Consider the following 23,518-nt stretch of genomic DNA (forward strand, 5'->3'; position numbering starts at 1 on the left):
TCGCGGCCCCCTCCCCCTCCTCCTCCTACTCCTCGAGGCTGTTGTGAGAACACACTCGAGGAGGGGGGTGAGGAGGAGGGGAGGGGGGTGAGGCGGACGCCGTTTTCTGGTTGGCCAAGCACAGAGAGCGAGAGGTCAAACAAACTCCCCCCCAAAATGAAGGAAGGAGGGGGAGGGGGGGGCGGGGGGGGGGGGAGACGATAGTGTGTAGTATGTTTATGTTGTGTGTGTATGCATGCATGCGTGAACGTAGTTTGCGTGTGCAACTGTGCGTGAATGAGTGTATCCGTGTGTGTGTGTGTGTTTGTGTGTGTGTATCTATGTGTGTGTGTGTGTGTGTGTGTGTATCTATGTGTGTGTGTGTGTGTGTGTGTGTGTGTGTAGGGGGGGGGGGTATGTCTGCTTGAGCACCAACAGAGAGGGATGGAAGACACACACACACACACACACACACACACACACACACACACACACACACACACACACACACACACACACACACAAAAGAGAGACCTTTCCGCCTCACCTTTGACCCTGATCTCTGTGCGGCCAATCAGATCGCTAGGGGTGAGGGGCAGAGTCGTCTAGCCATCTCTCACTCTTTTTTTTCCTCTTTCTTTGTGTCCATCTCTCTCGATTCCACCCCATCTCTCTCTCTCTGTCTCTCTCTCTCTGTGTCTCTCTCTCTCTCTCTCCCACTTTGTCGTTCGCCCTCCCCCCCCCACCCCCCCCCCCCCTCTCTCTCCCCCCCCCCCCCCCCCGCCCTCTTTGCTGTGTCTCTGTGGGACACGGGATATATAAGAGCTTGTGTTTTAACTTTTTTTCTTTTTTTTCCTTGAGTTTCTTTTTGTACAAAATAATCATATCGTAATATTACACATCAGCATCAACAAGAGAATCGGTAGAATATTAATAACAACATTTAACTTTTAAAAACATTTCTCGTGTGTGTGTTTGTGTGTGTGTGTAGTGTAGTGTAGTGTAATGTACGCGTGTCTGGTATAGGTTATTATCTTTCTTCTTCGGAATATATCGTTGTCGTCGTCAGGTTTTTTTTCTCCGTTTGTCCTTTTCTTTAAAACGCATTAGTTGAAAACAAAGTTCCACCACCACGGCCGGTCTCCACGACAGAGAGAGAGAGGAGCGATCTCGTCGGCGATGATCGATTGTTTTTCGGGGGGAAAGAAGAGGAGAGGACGAGGATTATCGGAGAAGTCGACAGGGCGAGGTCGGTCGGTCAAGAAGGGTCGGTCCGTCTGTATGTCCGTCGGGCTGTGTTGGTCAGATCTAGTGAGTATCCGTCCCTCCTCCTCCTCTCCCCCTTTCCGTCCCCCTCCCCCGAGGTGGGGAGGGGGCGTTTGTTTTCGTTTTGGTGGCGGCGGAGGGGTGGCTAGAGTCCTCCCTGCAGGGTGAGTGTGTGTGTGTTTATTTTCCTCCCCGTTGTTGATGCGTTCCTCCTCCTTCTTCTTCTTGACGTTGTGTGGTGTGTTATGCGTAGAACTCCTCCTGCTTGTCTGGTTTCTGGTAGGTGACCGTGGCCTGTTTGGGCTCCTCCAGCGTGTAGGAGCCCTCGTCCTTCTTCTTCATGCGGTAGACGAGCAGCATGACCAGGAACGCCGCGAACATGGCGCCCACCACGCCGCCCACGATCACCGCTGTGAGGGGGAACGAGAGAGAGAGAGAGAGACAGAGAGAGAGAGAGATTAGATCAGGCTAGAGAAAAACACGGCGCTGGCCTTGGAAGGTCTCGGAATCCCCCCCCTCCAGGAGGAAGTCACTAATGTTGCTCTAGGAGGAGAGGGAAGTCTGGTGGAGCTCTCTGGTGGAGCTGTTGTTGCCCCCCGCGACCCGACTACGGATAAGCGGTTGAAGATGGATGGATGGATGGATGGAAGTTGATGCTGCTACTTTTTTTGGTTTTTTTAATCACTTTTTGGGGGGGGGGGGTTTGTGCAGCAATAAACATAAATGTACATTTTGCTGTTTTCCGACTTGTAAATATCCCCTCCCCCCCACCCACCGCCCCCCAATCAAGGTCAAAACAAGACAAGACAAGACAAGACAAGACAAGACAAATAAAACAATCAAAGACAAACAGTACAAGACAGTAACAGTGATTAGTAAACTAGTATTGAAAGTACTAATGAACACAGTAAGAAGGGAAAAAAGAAGGGGAAGAAAAGAGAGAAAAATAAAATAAAATAAGTAAAACAGCATTTTCCATCAGGGTACGGTATCTACTGTAGGTTACATACATTGTATCCATCATTCAGATAACCCATTCTGACCTGAGATCAGATTCTAAAAATGTCTTCTGAATCCTGACAGTTTTCTGAAAAAGCTATGTTTCTGTGTCAGTCGATTTTTCAAAAATAGCAGACCTAGAAGCTCGTAGCGCGCCACTACTTTGTCAAGGCCACTTTCTGGCCTTGACAGCCCACACAACAGAAAAGTCCTGTCTGATTGCATTAAACAACATTAAACAATGTTAAACTCACTTTGCATGTTGCTTTGCCACTCGATGTACATACCATTCACTTTAAGCATGCGCAGACCCTCTATTGACACTGGGGGGGATTTTCACAGGCCCCTTTTCCACCAAAATAACTTTTGGTTCTAGGACTGGTTCTGTTCTAGTTTCTTGGAACTTTAGTTTCTTCTTTTATATATTTTTTATCCCACAATTTTGTAACCCATTTTTTCACCCCTGTGTCAATCATCTAATGTGATCCTGGGCTCTACACGCCCTCCACCAACCTAGTCCCCCATATATGGGGGACAAGGGGAGAGCAACGGACTTGAACTCATGCTTGCTAGAACTTTAGTTTCTTGGTGTTTTCACGGAACCTTCACAGCCATTTTTTGTGGTTCCAGTTCCGAACCAACTTTTTAGGGTTCGGAACCGGTTCTGGTTTTCAGTGGAAACACTAATATCGAAACTGGTTCAATATCGGTGTTGATTTCGTCGACTAAAACTAAAGACGAAAAATGTTTCGTCGACTACCTTTTTTCACTGAGGAAAACTGAATGGCCGCTCTGCCTCAAAGCACATCACAGTCGCGGCGGGATGAACGCCTAGCAAAGCCGCGCGCCGCACGCCAGCCCGCCCGCCGCCTGAACGCCCGCCGCGGCATCGTTGACAGCTCCCGCTGAATTTATACCAGCCGCGGCAGCAGCAGCGGCGGTCAGTAATTTATATCGCAAAATGGGCGTGTCTGAGGTGTGAGTGACAGCCTCATAAATAAAGGGAGTTGTGGTTCCACACAGCGGGCGGGAGAGAGAGAGAGAGAGAGAGGGAGAGATAGAGAGAGAGACAGACAGAGAGAGAGATAGAGAGAGATAGATAGAGAGAGAGATAGAGAGAGAGACAGACAGAGAGATAGAGAGAGATAGATAGAGAGAGAGAGAGAGAGAGATATATACAAATGCACCCGTCCCAGAGAAATAAATGTCATTAAATGGCGGTCCGTAGACTAATGCATGTCAAACTGGGTGTCCTTGAAATTAAAATGGCTGAGAATCACTGCCAGAGCCGCAAAGATCTTCTCTTATGGGGGTCCCTGGCATTAGGTCATGCCAGGGACCCCCGGCCCTGCAGCTTGTAGATCTGCTATTTTTCAATAGCTAAAAGTATAACATAATGCTTTAAAACATCAAAAAGGGGGTTCCCTGCAGCCCAGAATGGGTTAACTGTATAGCGGTTAGTTTCTGTACTGTACTCTTATCAGACAGGCCGTTTTTTCCTGTCAGTCTCCGGCGGCGTGGAGTCTTGTACACTGTCTTGTCCACACACCCATTTCAGAGCGAACTACACTAACCCACTCTGACCTGAGATCAGATTCTAAAAAAAAATGTCTTCTATACATCCTGACAGTTTTGCTGAAAAAAGCTATGTTTCTATATGTCAGTGCGGTTCTTCGATTTTTTCAAAAAATAGCAGACCTACAAGCTCGTAACGCGCCACTCGGTGGCGCGCTACGAGCTTGTAGATCTGGTATTTTTCAATAGCTAAAAAGCATATAACGTAATGCTATAACGCCAAAAGGGGTTTTCCGTCCAAAATGGTCTAATGGCTGGCTTGGCTCTCTGCTGCCGCTCTGGCTCGTCACACGCTTTCAGCAGCCAAGACTAGATTTTAGGTTTGTTTTAGAGAGGGGTGGGTGGGGAGGAGAGGGGGAGGGGGGGGGGGGGGTGTGTGCTTTTCGACTATAATATTTCAATAGGAGAGACAGGAAACAGGGGGGAGTGAGAGAGAGAGAGTCAGAGAGAGAGAGAGAGTGACATATTATGCAGCATAAAATCTAAGGCTTAGCTGTTTGTAGTGCAGGGAATATTATCAGAATAATAATGTCAACTCTGAGGGGAATACATTTCTCTAAACCAAGAGTTTTCTTCAGCAATGTGTTTGTTTAAAGGTGTCTACTGACAACATATCCCACATTGGTTTCTATTGTTAAAGGTGTCTACTAACAACATATCACACATTGGTTTCAGTTGTATTTTAATCGGAGCCTTGATGCCATCGTAATGACGGAATGTTTTCGCACTTGCTGAAAATAGCCAATCTACAAGTTCACAGCACAGCACAGCACGACGTGTTGTGAACTTGTAAAATGACTTATAGTGGATCTCTTGTCCACTAGTCCCTCCCTAACATTTTAGTCTAGTTTTTATTTGTTGATGAAATTGTCAGTATATTTAGTCTAAGTTTTAGTCACCATAGCTTAGTTTGGATTCAGTTTCTGTTTAGATTTCGTCAGTGAAAAAAGGTAGGTATAGTCGACGAAACCAACACTGTATCCTCTGACTATTGGGACTCGAACCCAGGGCTGGCTGTCAGGCCTCAGAGCCTGAATGTGTTCCTTCCATATGTTGTGTTTTTCCCCCGTAAATTACCGCCTTACTTGATCAACACTATTGCGTCACACAACAAAAGCATCAAAAGTAGCAGTTCTGCAAAAGCTCTAAACGAGGCGCGAAAGCCACACGTGCTGAGAGTTTGTAGATCTGCTACTTTTTTAAGTGGAATGAAACAGTGGAAGTAACAGTTCTGGACATAATGAGGAACGGATTCCGCCCGACGATAAGAGAAGATAATTAATGGACACGTCGCTTATATGAGCCGTTTGATGTGTGTGTCATTGATTGATTGATGAAGGAAACAAACCTTATCAGTTCAATAATAATAAGGGATATACTTTAGACAGACTTATAGCTTGTTACGTAGACAGCACTAGAATTGCATTTTATGTAGTCATAGCACTTTATAGTACACATGTATATTGTATAATATATAATATAGTATAGTATGTATAGTTGACATAGATATTCCACTGTTACGTTCTTAGTTCATACATGATTCATGATAACTTTATATATGTGATGTATTGCCATGCTTTTAGTTTTTGCTTAACGTAAGTCGCTCTGGATCGAGAGCGTCTGCTAAATGCCTACATTGTAAATTGTGGAGGAAACTTGTGAGCGATCCTCACTTTGAACGATGCAGTGTGGTCGATGCGATGCCAGGCTATTAAACCATTCTGAACGGGAACCCATTTTGGTGTTATAGCATCATGTTATGCTTTAGCTATTGAAAAATAGCAGATCTACAAGCTCATAGCGCGCCACCGAGTGGCGCGCTACGAGCTTGTAGGTCTGCTATTTTTGAAAAATCGAAGAACGACTGACATTTTTCTAGAATCTGATCTCAGGTCAGAATGGGGTTAATCAGACCAGTGTGTGTCCAGTGGAAACTTCGTATGAATCTGATCTCAGGTCAGAATGGGTTAAAGCACAGCTGCTGTTGCTGCTGCTGCTGGTTGTGTGAATTAATCGCCGTTAGCCGATAAGCACGCGGAAAGCTGACAAAAAAAACCTAGAATGTGGCAACATAAGTTGTGTTGATGTTTTCCAACTCATTTTGTCTTTTTGTTCATTGTGTAAGCCTGCAGTGCGACATACTTTGGGGCCCTATGGGGTTGGCTTGAGCAACACACAACACACACCACACACCACACACACACACACACACACACACACACACACACACACACACACACACACACACCAGCTGCATGTTCTTTTTCCACTGCTCCAGTGTTGCGTGCAACAGCCCCTTCTAGACATAACGGTGAAAGAAAAAACAACCCCAAACAGGATAAATGAATGCCACTGTATGTGGTTACGTCTGTCTGTATGTAACCCTGTTAAAAAACTCTAAATTGGTATCAAAAGATACCCAGACATGCATGTGGAGAATAAAGTGTTTGTATTCTTGGTAAAGGTATTTCAAAGTAAACAACTTTTTTTTCCCCCCACAACAAACTATTTTAATGGTGGCTAGAGCTATGCACTCCACTTGAAATGTCATGTTCTGTGGAGTGTCTACACAGAGAGAGTGTCTACGCTAGACTGTCAACTAAAATACATACAACTAAGAGACCGTCTACTGGTGGTGGATAATAACTAAGTGCATTTACTTAAGTACTGTATACTTAAGTACATTTTTTAGGTATTTTTACTTTACTTGAGTATTTCCAGTATACTTTTACTTCTACTCCACTACATCTCGGAGGCAACATTTGTACTTTTTACTCCACTACAATTATTTGAAAACTTTTAGTTACTAGTTACTTTGGCGATTTAAAATTTTGCGTGACCCATTGTGAGCTTGTAGATCTGCTTTTTTTCCAATAGATATTGTACACATTTGTGAAATGGCACATTCTGGCACAATGAGTACTTTTAACTTTTAGTACTTTAACACTAGCATGTCTGAAATAAATTCACTCTGAAAGGTCAGGATACAATTTTGATGCCGATACTTTTGTACTTTCACTCGAGTACATTTTCAATTCTGTACTTTTTTACTTATAGTTCTAAAATTGCAGTATTGGTACTTTTACTAAAGTAAAGCCATTGAGTACTTTTTCTTTTCCGAAGAAGTACTCGAGATGTTTTACTTAACCCATTCTGACCTGAGATCAGATTCATACGAGGTTTCCACTGGACACACACTGGTCTGATTAACCCATTCTGACCTGAGATCAGATTCTAAAAATGTCAGTCGTTCTTCGATTTTTCAAAAATAGCAGACCTACAAGCTCATAGCGCGCCACTCAGTGGCGCGCTATGAGCTTGTAGATCTGCTATTTTTCAATAGCTAAAGCATGACATGATGCTATAACACCAAAATGGGTTCCCGTTCAGAATGGGTTAAAAAGGTTAGGGTGCGTTTGTTTTGTTATGAAAAGGTGAATAAAAAGCACTCTGTTCTGATATCAATCATGGCTTACAGAGTGAGAGAGTGTTTGTTCAGTAACAGCTGTGCTCTCTCGCCCTCCCTCTCTCTCTCTCCAGCTCTTTAATAAACAGAAAAGTACATTGTCTAAGTGGGCGGCACATTTTCAGCCAATCGGGAGAGACTATTACACTTATTCCAACAGAAAAAAAAGAATCACTTACACCCCGGCCTGTACCTTTAAGTAAAAGTATATACTAAAATACTCTTTGTATAAAGTGAAAGCCTGTATTCTTCAGACTATTAAATACAATTACTTGAGTGAAAGTATATACACTGCTATTTTGGCATCAAAATGTACTAAACAAATTGTGAAAGAAGTACTCAAATCTCAAATGTGTCTTTTAAAATAAATAGCTACAGAAGGAGCGATCACACAGATTTAAGAAGGGCTATTTTCAAACATCCGCAAAGAAAGCCAACACATAATTGTAGCGAAGTAAAGTACAGTATTTGACTCTGTCTGAGTTGTAGTGGAGTATATTAAATAGTGTAAATTATGGAAATACTCAAGGAAGGTAAATAAATGCCACTCAAAGTTGTACTTGTATAAGTAGGCTACAGCACTTTGAGTAAATGTACTCTCCACCGCTGTGTCTCGTCATACTAAAGTCTAAACGTCTGCCTCTTTACCGATGACCAGGAAGTCACGAAAGGCCACCGCCAGCAGACCACCAATCAGAATAGCTGAGGGAGAGACAGGAGAGCCAATCAGAAGGGACCAAACGGCCCCTAACATTTTCTAAAATAAGCGCTCTGGGATTGAAGCAAAGCAACAACCAAAAAAAAGGGGGGGGGGGGGAGGCGGGCGGCACTTGGAAGGGAGATTGGATTTAACCCATTCTGACCTCAGATCAGATTCATACGAGGTTTCCACTGGACACACACTGGTCTGATTAACCCATTCTGACCTGAGATCAGATTCGTTCTTCGATTTTTCAAAAATAGCAGACCTACAAGCTCGTAGCGCGCCACTCGGTGGCGCGCTATGAGCTTGTAGATCTGCTATTTTTCAATAGCTAAAGCATAACATGATGCCAACACAAAATGGGTTCCCGTTCAGAATGGGTTAAATGGAGGCAAAGCAACAGAACTGGCTGCCTAGAGAAGAGACAGACTGTGTTCACTCTGCTCTCAAGGGGAGGTGGAGAGTACGGAACTGCACTTTCTGTTACAATGCGACGAGTATAAAGACATCAGAGAATCATTCTTCCGTAAATGTAAAGAAAAATATAAAGAATTTGAATCCACCATTAATAACTCATCACTCCAATATGTTCTGGGAGAACAGTCCAAATGCACAGTTTTGGCAGCAAAATATGTGTGGAGTTGTCGTCAACTGAGGGACAGCCTAGTGGACAGTAGAGACAGGTATATCTGTCTGAGGGACAGACAGTGGACAGTAGAGACAGGTATATCTGTCTGAGGGACAGACAGTGGACAGAAGAGACAGGTATATCTGTCTGAACAACAGGGTCATTAAGTTGCTGTTATGTTTAAGTTTGTTAATTTATTTTCATTGTTACTGTATTGCTTGTTGTTCATTATTGTTGGGATGTTTGTTGACTTTTGTTTTGTTGTATATGTACGCTTTGGCAATGTAGAACATATTTATCATGCCAATAAAGCCTTTTGAAATTGAAATTGAGAGAGAGAGAGAGAGAGAGAGAGAGAGAGAGAGCAGTGCCGTCGCTACCTATAGGCGCAGTACGCGCTGCGAGTAGGGCAACACGTCGAGGGGGGGCAACAAAATGTGCCAAAAAGTGCCAATTAAGCAGACTCCCTCAAAATAACACATTTCTCTGCGGCTCCGTCGCGTAATAACGACCGTGTGTGTGTGCGTGTCCTCGCAAACAGTGAAAATAGACGATCTGAAGGAGGAATAGCAGCGCTCTCGTCGGGAGGGGGGGACGGGGGACGGGGGGCAGCACAAATATCCTACGAGTAGGGCAACCAAATGGTCAGCTACGGCCCTGAGAGAGAAGCCCATCACACACCGGCTCCGTCCGACGCGGCGCGACGCGTTGCCTCGCCTCGCGGCGCCGCCTGGAAAATAGAACTGGTTCTATCGGCGCGCCAGGCGACGCGGCACGACGCGGTGGACGGAGCCGGTGTGTGATGGGCTAGACAGAGAGACCTCTAGAGACAATTGAAAGGAGGAGGGGGGCCGGGGGGGGGTTGCTGCCTTGGAGAAGCCGAGAAGAGGATTGCCCTCTCTCTCTTCTCTTCTCTTCTCTTCCTCTCTCTCTTCCCTCTCTCTCTCTCGTCTCTTCTCTTCCCCTCTCTCTCTCTCTCTCTCCCTCCCTCTCTCTCTCTCTCTCTCCCCCCCCATCTCTCCCTCTCTCTCTCTACGGGTCAGATGAGTGTAGCAGATTCACTTATGGAGATGTATCTGGGCTACGGTCAGGAACACAATAAGGTGATGCCACTTTATTCTATCTATTTCCCAGAAGGAGGAGGGAGGGGGAGGGGGGGGGGGGGGGGGGGAAGCACCAGAGAGAGGAGGCAATAGGAAATGTAATTATTCAACCTATTACCTAGTGGATGGAGTGGATTTCTTTTTGATTAGGTCACAGACAGACAGACAGACAGACAGACAGACAGACAGACAGACAGACAGACAGACAGACAGACAGACAGACAGACAGGCAGGCAGGCAGACAGGCAGGCAGGCAGGCAGGCAGACAGGCAGCAGCAGTTATCAGGACAAAACGGATGCGTTTCACCTACTCGGGTAGGAAATAATACTTTGTTACAAGTAAATGAATAGCCGATCTACAAGCTTGTAGATCGGCTATTTACAAATGGCCAACATATATTATAGCCGGGCTGCAGTGGTTCATGTATGTTCTTTTAAATCTATTGAAAATAGCCGATCTACAAGCTCTCAATGCGTTGCGTTGCGACGCATTGAGAGCTTGTAGATCTGATATTGTCAAATGGCCGAAATGCATATAGGGTTGAAGTGGTTAATGTATGTTTTCCAATCAAAATGAAAATCTCAAAAGTAACTCGTAACTAAAGTTTTCAAATGATTGTACAAAGTGTGCCTCTGAGATGTAGTGGAGTAGAAGTAAAAGTACTGGAAATTGGAGATACTCAAGTACAAATACCTCAAAATTGTACTTATAAGTACAGTACCTAAGTAAAAGTACTTAGTTACTTACTTTCCACCACTGCGTAATACGCAACAACAACAAAAGGACGATCTAGGCAGTGGGTGAGTTAAGTACTTATAGTTACTGTCCACCACTGCCGAAGTGTTTGATCTGGCTGATTGATTGATCGATTGATTGATTGATTGACAGCTGTCGGCTCACCTATGAGGACCTCCTTCCTCTCCAGGATGTTCTTCTGGGGCAGCTGTGCGGCCGAGGAGCCCGTGTTCACCGTGTTCCCGATCAGGTCCGGCTCCGCCCCCACGCCGTCGCCCAGGCCCACGCCCACGCCCCTCTCCCGGCCCGCCCCCAGGTCGTTGCGCCGGTCCTCCTCGCGGATCTCGAAGTCGCCGCTGGGACCGGCCACGCCCAGCTCGTTGTTACCCTCCTCCGCTCGCCCCTGAGAGAGAGAGAGAGAGAGAGAGAGAGAGACAGAGAGAGAAAGAGAGAGAGAGATATACACTGTTAATATTACACAGCTCTGTTTACATGTTTATTGTATTGTTTTTATCTTGATTGTCTTGTTCCACTTTTGCTTTGACAATGTAGACGTATGTTTTCTCATGAGAATAAAGCTCCTTTGAATTGAATTGAATTGATACAGAGAGAGAGAGAGAGAGAGAGAGAGAGAGGGGTGAATAATTACAATGGGCTCTATTCACAAACACACACATTTGTTCACACGCCAAATTTAGAAAGAACTTATTTTCCCTACTTCCTTCACAGGTGTTACGGCGGATACTATAACGAAGGCTCTGTTCCCTTCTGGTGAAACAGAGTCAGGGCGCTGCTATTTATTGTCCATGAAACACTGCTAAGCGGTCGTTTGGCATAATATGCCACTTGAATTAAGTTGACTTGATTGATTTGATCGACATCAAAAAGGTTTAGGGTTGTCAGCTCAAACCCACAAAGCAATACTTTGTTTTCAGTGTTGCACACTTAATGTCAGTAGCCTATCATTACAAAGTTATATATATATCCTACTATAGCCTTCTAATTCTCTTCTTCTCCCTTCTGGCTCCAAAACTGTGGAATGCACTTCCCATGGCAGTCAGAACTGCAGCATCACTCCCAATCTTCCGCCGTAGTCTGAAAACCCACCTTTTCAGACTCCATCATGGCCCATAGCACTTACCCCACCCCCTTAGATAGCATTTCTGTAGACTTAGATAGCATTTGATACAGATTTATAGCATGTATTGTAGACAGCATAAGTGCATTGTATGTAGTCATAGCACGCCATAGTACATAATGTATAGCATAGTAGATGTATAGTTTCATTACATAGATATTCCACTGTTACTTTCTTAGCTTACGCATGTTTCATGATAAATGCTTTTATGTGATGTATTCCCATGCTTTTGTTCTTGCTTAATGTAAGTCGCTCTGGATTAAGAGCGTCTGATAAATGCCTAAATTGTAAATTGTAAATTGTAAATTGTAATTCCTCTATTTCCCATTCCAAGTGTGTTTGTCTTAGTGCCGTTGTCGCTATTGCAAAGCCCCCTCAGGTACATTTGGAAACTATTTTCAGCAATGGGGTAATATTGTTGTGGGGTAGATACTGTATCTCTGGTTGAGCTGGTCATTTTGGGATAATATTGTTGTAGGGTAGATATCTCTGGTTGAGCTGGTCATTTAATAATATTGTTGTAGGGTAGATATCTCTGGTTGAGCTGGTCATTTTGAAAGTAGTTCTCAAGTCAAAAACGTGTGGGCACCCCCGCTATAGGGCGTCGCAGTCCCCGCCCCCTACCAGGGCCCAGGAAATGATTCCCCGTTCATTTTCCTCATAGACATTTAAAAAAGTATTTATGTAAAGACCTTTTGAGCCTCGTACAAAGCCAACTCGAGTCGTGACAAATAATGAAAACAAAACACTTTTTTTTTTTTTTTTCCTGCCAAAAATGTTGTGTTTGTTTGTCATGATTTGTCACAACTCCAGTTGGCTTTGTCCGCGGCGTAAACGTCTTTAAATAAATTACTTTTCGAAAAGCCTATGGAGAAAATAAATGGAGAATTCACTTCTGGGTCTCAGGTCGTCATGAAAGGGGGCGGGACTGTGACGCTCTATAGGTCCTGTCTGATTGCATTAAACAATGTTAAACTCACCAACATTAAAGTCCTGTCTGATTGCATTAAACAATGTTAAACTCACCAACATTAAAGTCCTGTCTGATTGCATTAAAACAATGTTAAACTCACCAACATTAAAGTCCTGTCTGATTGCATTAAAACAATGTTAAACTCACCAACATTAAAGTCCTGTCTGATTGCATTAAAACAATGTTAAACTCACCAACATTAAAGTCCTGTCTGATTGCATTAAACAATGTTAAACTCACCAACATTAAAGTCCTGTCTGATTGCATTAAACAATGTTAAACTCACCAACATTAAAGTCCTGTCTGATTGCATTAAACAATGTTAAACTCACCAACATTAAAGTCCTGTCTGATTGCATTAAACAATGTTAAACTCACCAACATTAAAGTCCTGTCTGATTGCATTAAACAATGTTAAACTCACCAACATTAAAGTCCTGTCTGATTGCATTAAACAATGTTAAACTCACCAACATTAAAGTCCTGTCTGATTGCATTAAACAATGTTAAACTCACCAACATTAAAGTCCTGTCTGATTGCATTAAACAATGTTAAACTCACCAACATTAAAGTCCTGTCTGATTGCATTAAACAATGTTAAACTCACCAACATTAAAGTCCCGTCTGATTGAATTAAACAATGTTAAACTCACCAACATTAAAGTCCTGTCTGATTGCATTAAACAATGTTAAACTCCCCAACATTAAAGTCCTGTCTGATTGCATTAAAACAACGTTAAACTCACCAACATTAAAGTCCTGTCTGATTGCATTAAAACAATGTTAAACTCACCAACATTAAAGTCCTGTCTGATTGCATTAAAACAACGTTAAACTCACCAACATTAAAGTCCTGTCTGATTGCATTAAAACAATGTTAAACTCACCAACATTAAAGTCCTGTCTGCTTGCATTAAAACAATGTTAAACTCACCAACATTAAAGTCCTGTCTGATTGCATTAAACAATGTTAAACTCACCAACATTAAAGTCCTGTCTGATTGCATTAAAACAATGTTAAACTCACCAACATTAAAGTCCTGTCTGCTTGCATTAAAACAATGTTAAACTCACCAACATTAAAGTCCTGTCTGCTTGCATTAAAACAATGTTAAACTCACCAACATTAAAGTCCTGTCTGATTGCATTAAAACAATGTTAAACTCACCAACATTAAAGTCCTGTCTGCTTGCATTAAAACAATGTTAAACTCACCAACATTAAAGTCCTGTCTGCTTGCATTAAAACAATGTTAAACTCACCAACATTAAAGTCCTGTCTGATTTGCATTAAAACAATGTTAAACTCACCAACATTAAAGTCCTGTCTGATTTGCATTAAAACAATGTTAAACTCACCAACATTGCAGCTGAACGAAAAACGAGAAATGTCAAGAAATGACCTGCATTTGATTATTTTATTATTTAAGTGTCAGAGTTTGGAAGTGCTTGTTTTCAACAACACAACATTTCGCTGCCTCCTGCATTATCATGTGACATTTAGAAACAGGTGGTACGGCAGGGCGGTTGAGTGATTTACAACGAGCGCTTCCAAACTCCATCACTCCATGCTGCATGTGCATCCTCTCTATAGGGTAAAGTCCCACGGGTCTTCAGATTACGGCGGAGGATTGGGAGGGAGTGAGGCTGCAGCTGTGACTGCAGTGAGGAGTTCCTTCCAGCTGTTTTGGGAGCCAGGAGGCAGAATATAGTATAGAATAATAATAATAATGATAGGAAAGCTACATTTGTCTACATTTGTATTTCTTGGAGGCGCTCTCTATCCACTCGGGCGCCCGTTGACCACGCTCCAAACCAAACGCCAACCAACGGGCGCCCGTTGACCACGCTCCAAACCAAACGCCAACCAACGGGCGCCCGTTGACCACGCTCCAAACCAAACGCCAACCAACGGAAAACTTTCCGTGGCTCGAGTAAAGCGCTTCTCATCGCCAGAGAGAGAGAGAGAGAGAGAGAGAGAGAGAGAGAGCTTTGGACACAATGAAGCCAGTGTTTCAGAGAGAGTTTTGGAACCATCCAGTATGCTGGATGGATGTATGTATGCTTCGCTAAAGAGCGGAGCGGCAAGATGTAATTACAATGTGGGAAAAGCCGAGTGAACCTAAAGTGCATCATACTTAAAAAACCAAAACCGGGGGGCCCTGCTTTGAAACACAAAGATACCAGTCAAAGACTCTATGAACCAGTGGTTCCACAAAGTGGGGTCCCGGGGGCCCCCAGGGGGTCCTTGAGGGAGTTCCAGCTAAGGGGGTCCCACAGCTAAATGATCGTTTGGAACCAACCTTTTAAGTCTGAGTCTTGTCTTGAGTCTAAGGGCGCTTTCACACCGGACATGTTTGGTTCGTTTAAAACGAACCATGGTCCGCTTACCCCTTTGGTTCGGTTGGTGTGAACATGCATCCGAACTCTGGTGCGGATCAAAGAAACGAACCATGGTCCGCTAAAAAAGGCCGGACTCGGTTCGCTTCCAAACGAACCACGGTGCGGTTCGTTACTGGTGTGAACGCATTCGGACTTTATAGAGGACTAAATGCAGGACGATAGCCAAAATAGCTGTCGGGCTTCGGCAGTTGTGAGGCTGCATTAATAATTAGTTATAAAAGCATGTATTTTTTACGGGGATCACTATTGATATGACAGCTGACAGTCTGATTTTATTTTAATAGTAGACGCATGTCGAGGCGCAGCGCAAATGTAATGGCAGCGTACGAGGTTCACATGCGCAAAAATAACAGATGTATAATTATCGACACGGAAGGGTGTACGGTATATGGTACACGTGGATGTAAGCTTGTAGATCTGTTTATTTTAAGCATGCGCAGCCGTCACGCAAAGTTATGACAAAGCATGCGATGCATGAGTCTTCATGCGAGAGTTTCTCTTTCAACTCGTGTCCCCTTTCAACTCGTGTCCCCTACTTTTTTCTGTCTGTCTGTCTGTGTTTGTGTGTGTGTGTGTGTGTGTGTGTGTGTGTGTGTGTGTGTGTGTGTGTGTGTGTGTGTGTGTGTGTGTGTGTGTGTGTGTGTGTGTGTTTGTGGGGGGGGGGGGCGCACATGAGGGGGAGAGAACCATATATGGGAGAGACGCAGAGACAGAGAATTTGAAATATTTAAAATCATCCATGTCGCGCACGGCCGCACAAAGCCAATGTTAAATAAGCTATACACAGGTGGTCCCAAATGATTAATTGATTACATCACTATAGCAAAAGACGTAAAACTAGGTCAACTCAATTAGCTGCAGCGGAGCTTTTCTGACTTGAAGCTCAATAACCTACTAACTGACCACCTTCAAGTTTTAAACCATAAGATGACATGGAAATGCCTGCCGATTTGATGCGCAGAAATAACATATCTAATCAGGTCAAGGTGCACAACATGAAGAAAAGTCATTTTTATCGGGGATACCTTGTTGTTGTGGGCTATACGTCTCCGTGAATTGTATGCATCAGCAGCAAGCACATTATTGTTCAAACACCTGCTCCTCTGTTCACCTGTTGCTCTTATTTGGCTAATAAAATAATTAAGAATGAATGCAATAGCAAGTTGTTGCTGTCATGTTGCTGTTCTCTTTCTCTCTCTGTGTGACTGAAGGTTGCCCCAAAAATTGTAGACAGTGATTTCCCTCATGTTCTTTTTCCCTCATTATTTGGTTCGCTTAACATGTCCACGTGTCATTTGTTTACATATTTGGTACGCTTTACAAAGTCCAGTGTGAACACCAAACGGACCAAAATCAAAATGCTAATATTTGGTCCTTGGTCCTTGATCCGGACCTTCTAAGCGAACTTTGGGTGTGAAAGCGCCCTAAGTCTTGAGTCTGTAACTCAGAGAGTGTACAAATGGAAGCCAACGGACCCTAATGGGTCCATTTGGTTCCATTTGTACACTCTCAGAGTAAATTAACATTGATTTTACAATATAAATTGGGTGGTCCCAGAGATAGAAATGCCAATTAAAATGGGGGTCCGTAGCCTAATGCATGTCAAACTGGAGGTTCCGTGAAATGAAAATAGTTGAAAATCACAGAGCTGTACAAACGTTCTCTTATGGGGGGCATTCAACTAGCCAATCTACATCGACACGTTGATAGCTTGTAGATCGGCTATTTGTACCATTTTACCATCCGTACCATCCGTGTGGCCAAGGGCCTTGCCATGTCTATAAACCCAGATAAAGACCCCCACCTGTGTGGTGCTGAGCAGCGGTGCGCGGGTGGTCCTCTGGGCTCCACCCGGCGGCGTCACGGCAGCGGGGACCACCCGGGGCCTGAACGGGACCCCCCGGGACCGGAGCGTTGTGGTGGTGGAGGGGGCGGCGGGCATGGCCGTCGAGGGCGCCTCCTGCGTGCTGCTGTCGTCGCCGCCGCCACCGCCCGGGGGCTTCTGGGTAACGGTGGCGGTGGTCTGGAGGAGAAAGAGTGCATTTTCAGAGAATGTATTTAATTTACGCCGCAGTATAGTCGCGACAAATGGACGCGTTTTTGGTAGGGATGCCACAAAGTGACATCAGCCAAATCGAATAGTCGACAGCTCTGCCGATTAATAATCGATTAATTGAACCCACCCTTCAATTATTTGTTTTTAATCAATATCAGATAAAACTTTTAAGATTTTATTATTATGCACATGCCATGGTCACATAACCATTATATGTTGAGTGCAATGCTTGATGGTTACAGTTTTATAATCCGTTTTGATGAGTAAACCTTTGTGGAGATCTTCTCAGTGCCATTCAGGATGGAAAATGAAATCCATTTGGATTTGGGGAGAAGTAGTTTCATAAGGGGCTGGTATGAAGTACTTGATATAAAGAGAACATGTTCAGGTTCACTAGTCTACACTCTACTCTACACCTGCCTTCATTTCATCTGATCGTCTGTCTGGCAAGGCACTTAACAAGCGATCGTTAACTGTGTCTGTTAGAGAGAGGGCAGAGAAGAGTGGCTTTGCTCAACTTGATTTTATACTTATATTCTCCACTCTGATGAAGGTACATGTTCCATATATCATGCAGCCTTACTTATTAGCCTATATTTTGACTATTACATTTTTCGATTTCGGAGACTCCGTCGATTAATCGGAAAATCGATTAATCGGCGGAATCCCTAGTTTTTGGCTACTCGGGTGTGAAAATATACTCTGTGGTCAAAGTCAAAGTCTGCAATTCCAAAATATCCTATAGACGTAAAAAGTACAGAAGTATTTGTATCGACATGTACTCGTATACCAGGAGGTAGAAAGAACTCGTTACTCTGAATGTTCCGTTTCAAGTTTCAAAACACATAAGAATTTTTTTAAATTAGTAGATTGTAGATCGGCTATTTTCAAATGGCCGAAACGTATATATACAGGCCTGAAGTGGCTAATGAATGTTCTTCTAATCAACAATCAATATGGGCCTGGGCCGGCTTAGCGGTCCAGGCACCGTGGCTGGCCGCAGGTTCGAGTCCTGATCCCGACAAACTTAGCTGTGTGTCTTCCCACCCCCCTCCCCCCCATCTCTCTCCCCATTCCATGTCTACCTTACTGTATTAAACTATCAATAAAAAGCAAAACAAAGCCACCAAAAAAATATATATATATAATAATCAATATGTACAAAGTATAACTACTAACCTCTGTAGCGGCGGTCGTGTCTTCCTCGGTGGTGGAGTCACCGTCGTCTCCCTCGGGGTAGGAGGAGGAGGAGGTGGGCTCGGAAGGGAGGTACACATCCTCCTCTTCCTCCTCCTCCTCTTCCTCTGCGGCGGCGCCCAGGTCATCCAGGCCACCGGAGGGCGCTGTCACCGTGCTGTCACCGGAGGCTGTGGAGGCCGCCGTGCTGGTGGTGGGAGGTGGCGAGGCCGTGGTGGTCTTAGCGGCCGCCGCCGCGGCCCTGACGCGCTCCAGCTCCCTCTCTCTCTCGCGCTCTCTCTCTCTCTCCCGCTCGCGTTCCCTCTCCCGCTCGCGCTCTCTCGCTCCCTCTCTCTCTCTCCGCTCGCGCTCCAGCTCGCGCACGCGCTCCCTCTCCCTCTCGCGCTCCCTCTCCCGTTCCCGCTCCCTCTCCTGTTCCCGCTCCAGCTCCCTCTCGCGCTCCCTCTCTCTCTCCATCTCCATCTCCCGCACTCGCTCCCAGCCCGCGCCGCTCTCCCCCTCCGCCTCGGTGGGCGTGGGGGCGGGGGGCGTGGCGGGCGGGCCGTGGTGATGACGCCCGCCATCACAACCACGCCCACAGTGGTGGCGGTTTGGGCGGTGGTTTGGGCCAACGGGGTGGGGGTCTGTTGGGGGCTTTGGGGGGTCACGACGGGGCTCTGGGGGGTTTGGGTCACCGGCGGGCTCTGGCTCGGGGTCCGGGTTGGGGCTGGGCTCCGCCGCGGGAGGGGCCGAGGGGGCGGGGCTGGTGGCCTGCGTGGTGGAGAGGGGGAGGGGCTCCTCTGTGGTGAAGGCCAACGCCCCCCGCCGCCGCCAGCCGACGTCGGCCTCAACGTAGATCTCCCGGGAGGACTGGGAGGGAGAGAGAGAGAGAGAGAGAGAGGGAGAGAGAGAGAGACAGAGAGGGAGAGGGGAGGGAGTGAGAGAGAGAGAGAGGGGGGGAGAGAGAGAGAGAGAGAGAGAGAGGGGGGGAGAGAGGGGGGGGAGGGGGAGGGAGAGAGAGAAATAGCAATTAGTGGTGGGAAAAGTATCAATATTTCAATGTAGAATATTATTCAGGTCGTCCAATGATCCATGGGTCGGCGGTTCGAATCCTGTCCTATCCTGTCCTTGAGCAAGACACTGAACCCCAAATTGCTCCTGATGTGCAGGTTGGTGCCTTGCATGGCTTCCGCCGCCATCGGTGTATGAATGTGTGTGAATGTAATGCACAATCTATGTAAAGCGCCTTGGATAAAGGCGCTATATAAATGCACCATTTACCACACTGGAAATACCCCATATGGTAAAGTACAGTACTTGAGAGAGTACTGAATAGCAAACACCTAGTTTTTCCTTCCTCCCCCTCCTCCCCCCCCTCCTCCTCCTCCTCCTCCCCCCTCCTCCTCCTCCCCCCCCCCCCTCCCCCTCCTCCCCCCCCCTCCTCCTCCTCCTCCAAAACGCAGATGAAGTGAACTTCACACAGGACCGAGGGGGAGACAGAAGGGCTTTTTGGCAGGAGAACAGGGGGCTAAACCGAGAGGAGAAGGAGGAGGAGGATGTCTAAAAATGGATGGCTGGGAAAACAATAGCGCTTCTGTTTTAAGAAGACCCGACGACATCATAGTGGTGGAAAAAACAGAAAGAAAGAAGGAAATAAATGCCCCAAGTTTGGGGGCAGTGTGGGGAAGGGAAGGGAAGCGTTGGCACGGAACCTTTCGTCACAATCTGTCTATCTGCTATAACCCATTCTGGGCAGGGAACCCCCTTCTGGGGTTTTACTTTTAAAGCATCATGTTATGCTTTAGCTGTTGAAAAACAGCAGATCTACAAGCTTGTAGCGCGGCCAACCCGAGTGCCGCGCTACGAGCTTTGTAGGTCCGCTATTTTTTGAAAAAAAAATACGTTAAGATGTTGCCTGAAATCTTTGAATATATTTATTCTTCAGAGCGAACGCTTTTAATTCAAATCTTTGAATATATATTCTTTCAGAGCGAACACATTTAACTCAAATCTTTGCTTCTCATGGGGGAGGTGGTCCCTGGAACAACATATTTTCAGATGGGGGGGTCGGTGACCAAATACCAGATAATTTTTGGGGTACCTTGACATGAAATATTGAGAACCACCGATACGGAAACACGAGGTTTTTTCAGTTTATTTCTTCGACATCAGGCCTAAATGGGATATATAAGACCCCCCTGTTTTTTTTTTTCTTTTTTCTCTGGGTTTTCCGACGGCTCTGCATCACAGTGTGAGATAAAGCAATTTGCTGGAGCTGCCGCTACGCCCCCATCAGCGCTGGGGGGGGGGGGAGGGAGGGGGGGGGGGGGTGTTCGCCTGCTCTGAATAGTAATTTATTAGGGGAGGGCTGCATGCCTCGCTCCTCTGCCACTAGCGCAGTGCTGCCCCGGAGCCACAGGGGGGCTATAGCTATATAGCCCCCTCAATGAGTCATGCTTTAAGCCATTCTGACCTGAGATCAGATTCTAAAGAACAGACAGTTTTCTGACTCGAAACCTCGTGTTTCTGTATCAGTGGTGCTCAATATTTCATGCCAAGGACCCCCAGAAATGATATGTAATTGGCCGTCGACCCAATTCAATTTCAATTCAAAGGGCTTTATTGGCATGAGAAAACATACGTTTACATTGCCAAAGCAGAAAGAACAATACAACATGAATACAGCAATACAATCAAAACAAAATGATGTACTTTGAAGTCAGAATCTTCAATAGACCCACATCTGACAATATGTAGTTCCACTTCCAGTGAAGTCCTTCCCAGAAGCAAAGATTTGAGTTAAAAACTCGCTCCGTAACAATATATATATATTCAAAGATTTCAGGCACATTTTCACGATTTTTCAAAAAATAGCAGACCTACAAGCTCGTAAGCGCGCCACTCTCGGTGGCGCGCTACGAGCTTGTAGATCTGCTATTTTTTCAACAACATAATGCTTTAAAAAACACCAAAAGGGGTTCCCGGCCAGAATGGGTTAATAAGGAAGGGTCCTGTTCGCGCTGCCTGCCTGCCTGTAACAGAAAACCCACCATGCTCAAAACCATCAGGCTGAATTAGGAGACAAATGTGATTCCTTAATAAGGCCAGGCAAGGCTTTAACCTTTTTGCTTTTATGAAATGAAAATACTCTCCGTGGCGTCAAGTTCTTTTTTTTCTCCCTTCTCTCTCTTAAATTTTTCTCCCACGATTTTGCAACCCTGTTTTTTTCCACCCCCCAGTGCCCCACACCCCCAGCAGCAGTGTCAATTATCGAATCAAATGTAATCCTGCAGGGCGCTATACATACACTCCCTCACTCGCCAACCTGGGGAGAGCAACGGACTGACCTCATGCTTCCTTTTGATGCATGAGGAGGAGTCCCAAGCCGCTTCTCATCAAACCTGACGGGGGAATAGAAGAAGGAGTTTCCACCGGGTTGGTCGTGTAGCGCGCGGAAGGAACACGGTGTTCCAAACCAGTTTCTTTCTGACCTCGGTCAGGCACGGCACGAGACAAGGGGCATGGGGCGCGGGGGCGTGGGGGCGTGGGCCATCTCTCCGTCAAGGGCTAATCCAACGCCATCAGCACCGATGACAGAGATCTCCGTCATGTGGTCTTTTCGGTGGATTACGATAGGTCGCGCTCTTTTCGCCAACGTATGAATGGTTCGATAGGTTGCCAAGCAACGGATACAACCCGGAAATGAAGTGGAAGGTGAAAAGATTTCCGCCTGCCGTCCTTGATTTCACGTTAGTATCTTGGAATACTTTGTGATAAGGATATAGGCACTAATAAGATACATTAGTATCTTTGAATACTTTGTGATAAGGATAGACCCTAATACGATACATTAGTACCTTGGAATACTTTGTGATAAGGATATAGGCCCTAATAAGATACTTTAGTATCTTTGAATACTTTGTGATAAGGATAGGCCCTGATAAGCTATAAGCTTCCATCCTATGCCTTTTCGATCACCTTAAAAGTACCAGTTTTAATTTGTAATGTCTCTACTGAAAAAGGAGAAAGATCGAAATAAACTAATCATTCATTCATTCCTGCCTCGACGTTATCAGATTTAGAAAAAAACTACATTTATTATCTCAGATTCTTTTTTCTGATTGCGTTTGTGTCAGCTTGTAGTTCGGGTATATTTCGATGCTGTGACATGCTTTCATAGTAGACATGGTGCTGGCTCCTATATGGAGCCCTAATTGAATATTGAATAGTTCATTATATTGAACATAAATGTAAAAAAAACTGCAACGGAGTAGAATTTACCCATAATTTGTTTTGAAAGTGGGTGCCAGATTGTCGACTATGGATAAGCGGTTGAATATGGATGTATGGTGTCTGTAGGAGCCGTAATGTGTTTGCATTCTAATGTGCTATTATGATTGACATAAGGTATGGGCACTGCACAGGTAGTGGGGCGTGTCACCGGGGCTGGGGTGCTGCCACTCTACTTTTCATGCGTTTACCTGGTCACTTGGGTGAGGGAAGTTGGATAGAGAGAGGAGGTGAGCGTGGGAGAAGACATTTCTAGTGTTGACCGTATCAAACGCACCTTTTATCACCTTAAACAACCACGTTTATAGTTATTAGCTAAAGGCCTGGGAACTGTTGTGACTTACGTGTGGTGACTGAATAAACGGTAAAACTTATACAGCTGGAATGGACCTGAATTCATTACGTCATACAAGCGTCTCTTTACTCTCATTGTTTATCTCCTCGCGGCGGCCTTTAAACCGCCGCAACAGTGTCGCTTAGTCAGGTTAGTCAGGTATGCGGGCACTGAGGGCAAGGCTGTAAATGAGTGAAATCAGTCAAAGACGACTTCAGGACTCTAATCCTGCCTGCTATATCAGGGCTGAATTAGACAAAATGTGATTCTGGTTTAAGGTAGGGGACTTCCCAGTTCCCAGGCGAGCATGTATGTGCCGCACACACACACACAACCACCACAGCCACACACACACACACACACCACACACACACACACACACACACACACACACAACACACACGCACTCTGCCGGTGGCATGTTGCGCATGTGATCAAGTGACCTGCGGGGCATAATGAGATTACCGTAAATCAGATCACTTAATCTCGGGGCGGGTGGGTGGGGGTGGGGGGGGGGGGGGTGCTTGGGTCTGTTTTTATACTTTATTTGGGTCAAGAAAGTACCAAGTTTTTTGTTGTTTTTAACCCATTCTGGGCGGGAACACCTTTTGGTGTTTAGCATTATGTTGTGCTTTAGCTATTTAAAAATAGCAGATCCTACAAGCTCGTAGCGTTGTAGATCTGCTATTTTTG

General features: G+C 45.3%; 1 protein-coding gene across 1 annotated transcript; it reads right to left on the minus strand.

Annotated features, from left to right (window-relative positions):
* Positions 1–744: 744 nt before the first annotated feature.
* On the minus strand, positions 745–21,811 carry sdc3 (syndecan 3; the record flags this gene model as incomplete). The annotated part of the gene is made up of 6 exons (XM_080787266.1): positions 745–1,655; positions 10,621–10,858; positions 16,774–16,992; positions 18,205–19,071; positions 21,527–21,602; positions 21,711–21,811. The coding sequence occupies 6 exons, from the start codon at positions 21,809–21,811 to the stop codon at positions 1,489–1,491; spliced, it is 1,668 nt and encodes a 555-aa protein (XP_080643392.1). The 3' UTR covers positions 745–1,488.
* Positions 21,812–23,518: the final 1,707 nt, after the last annotated feature.

The sequence above is a fragment of the Protomyctophum bolini genome, assembly GCF_963924005.1.
Source record: "Protomyctophum bolini genome assembly, chromosome: 17".
In the NCBI taxonomy this organism is placed as follows: Eukaryota; Metazoa; Chordata; class Actinopteri; order Myctophiformes; family Myctophidae; genus Protomyctophum; species Protomyctophum bolini.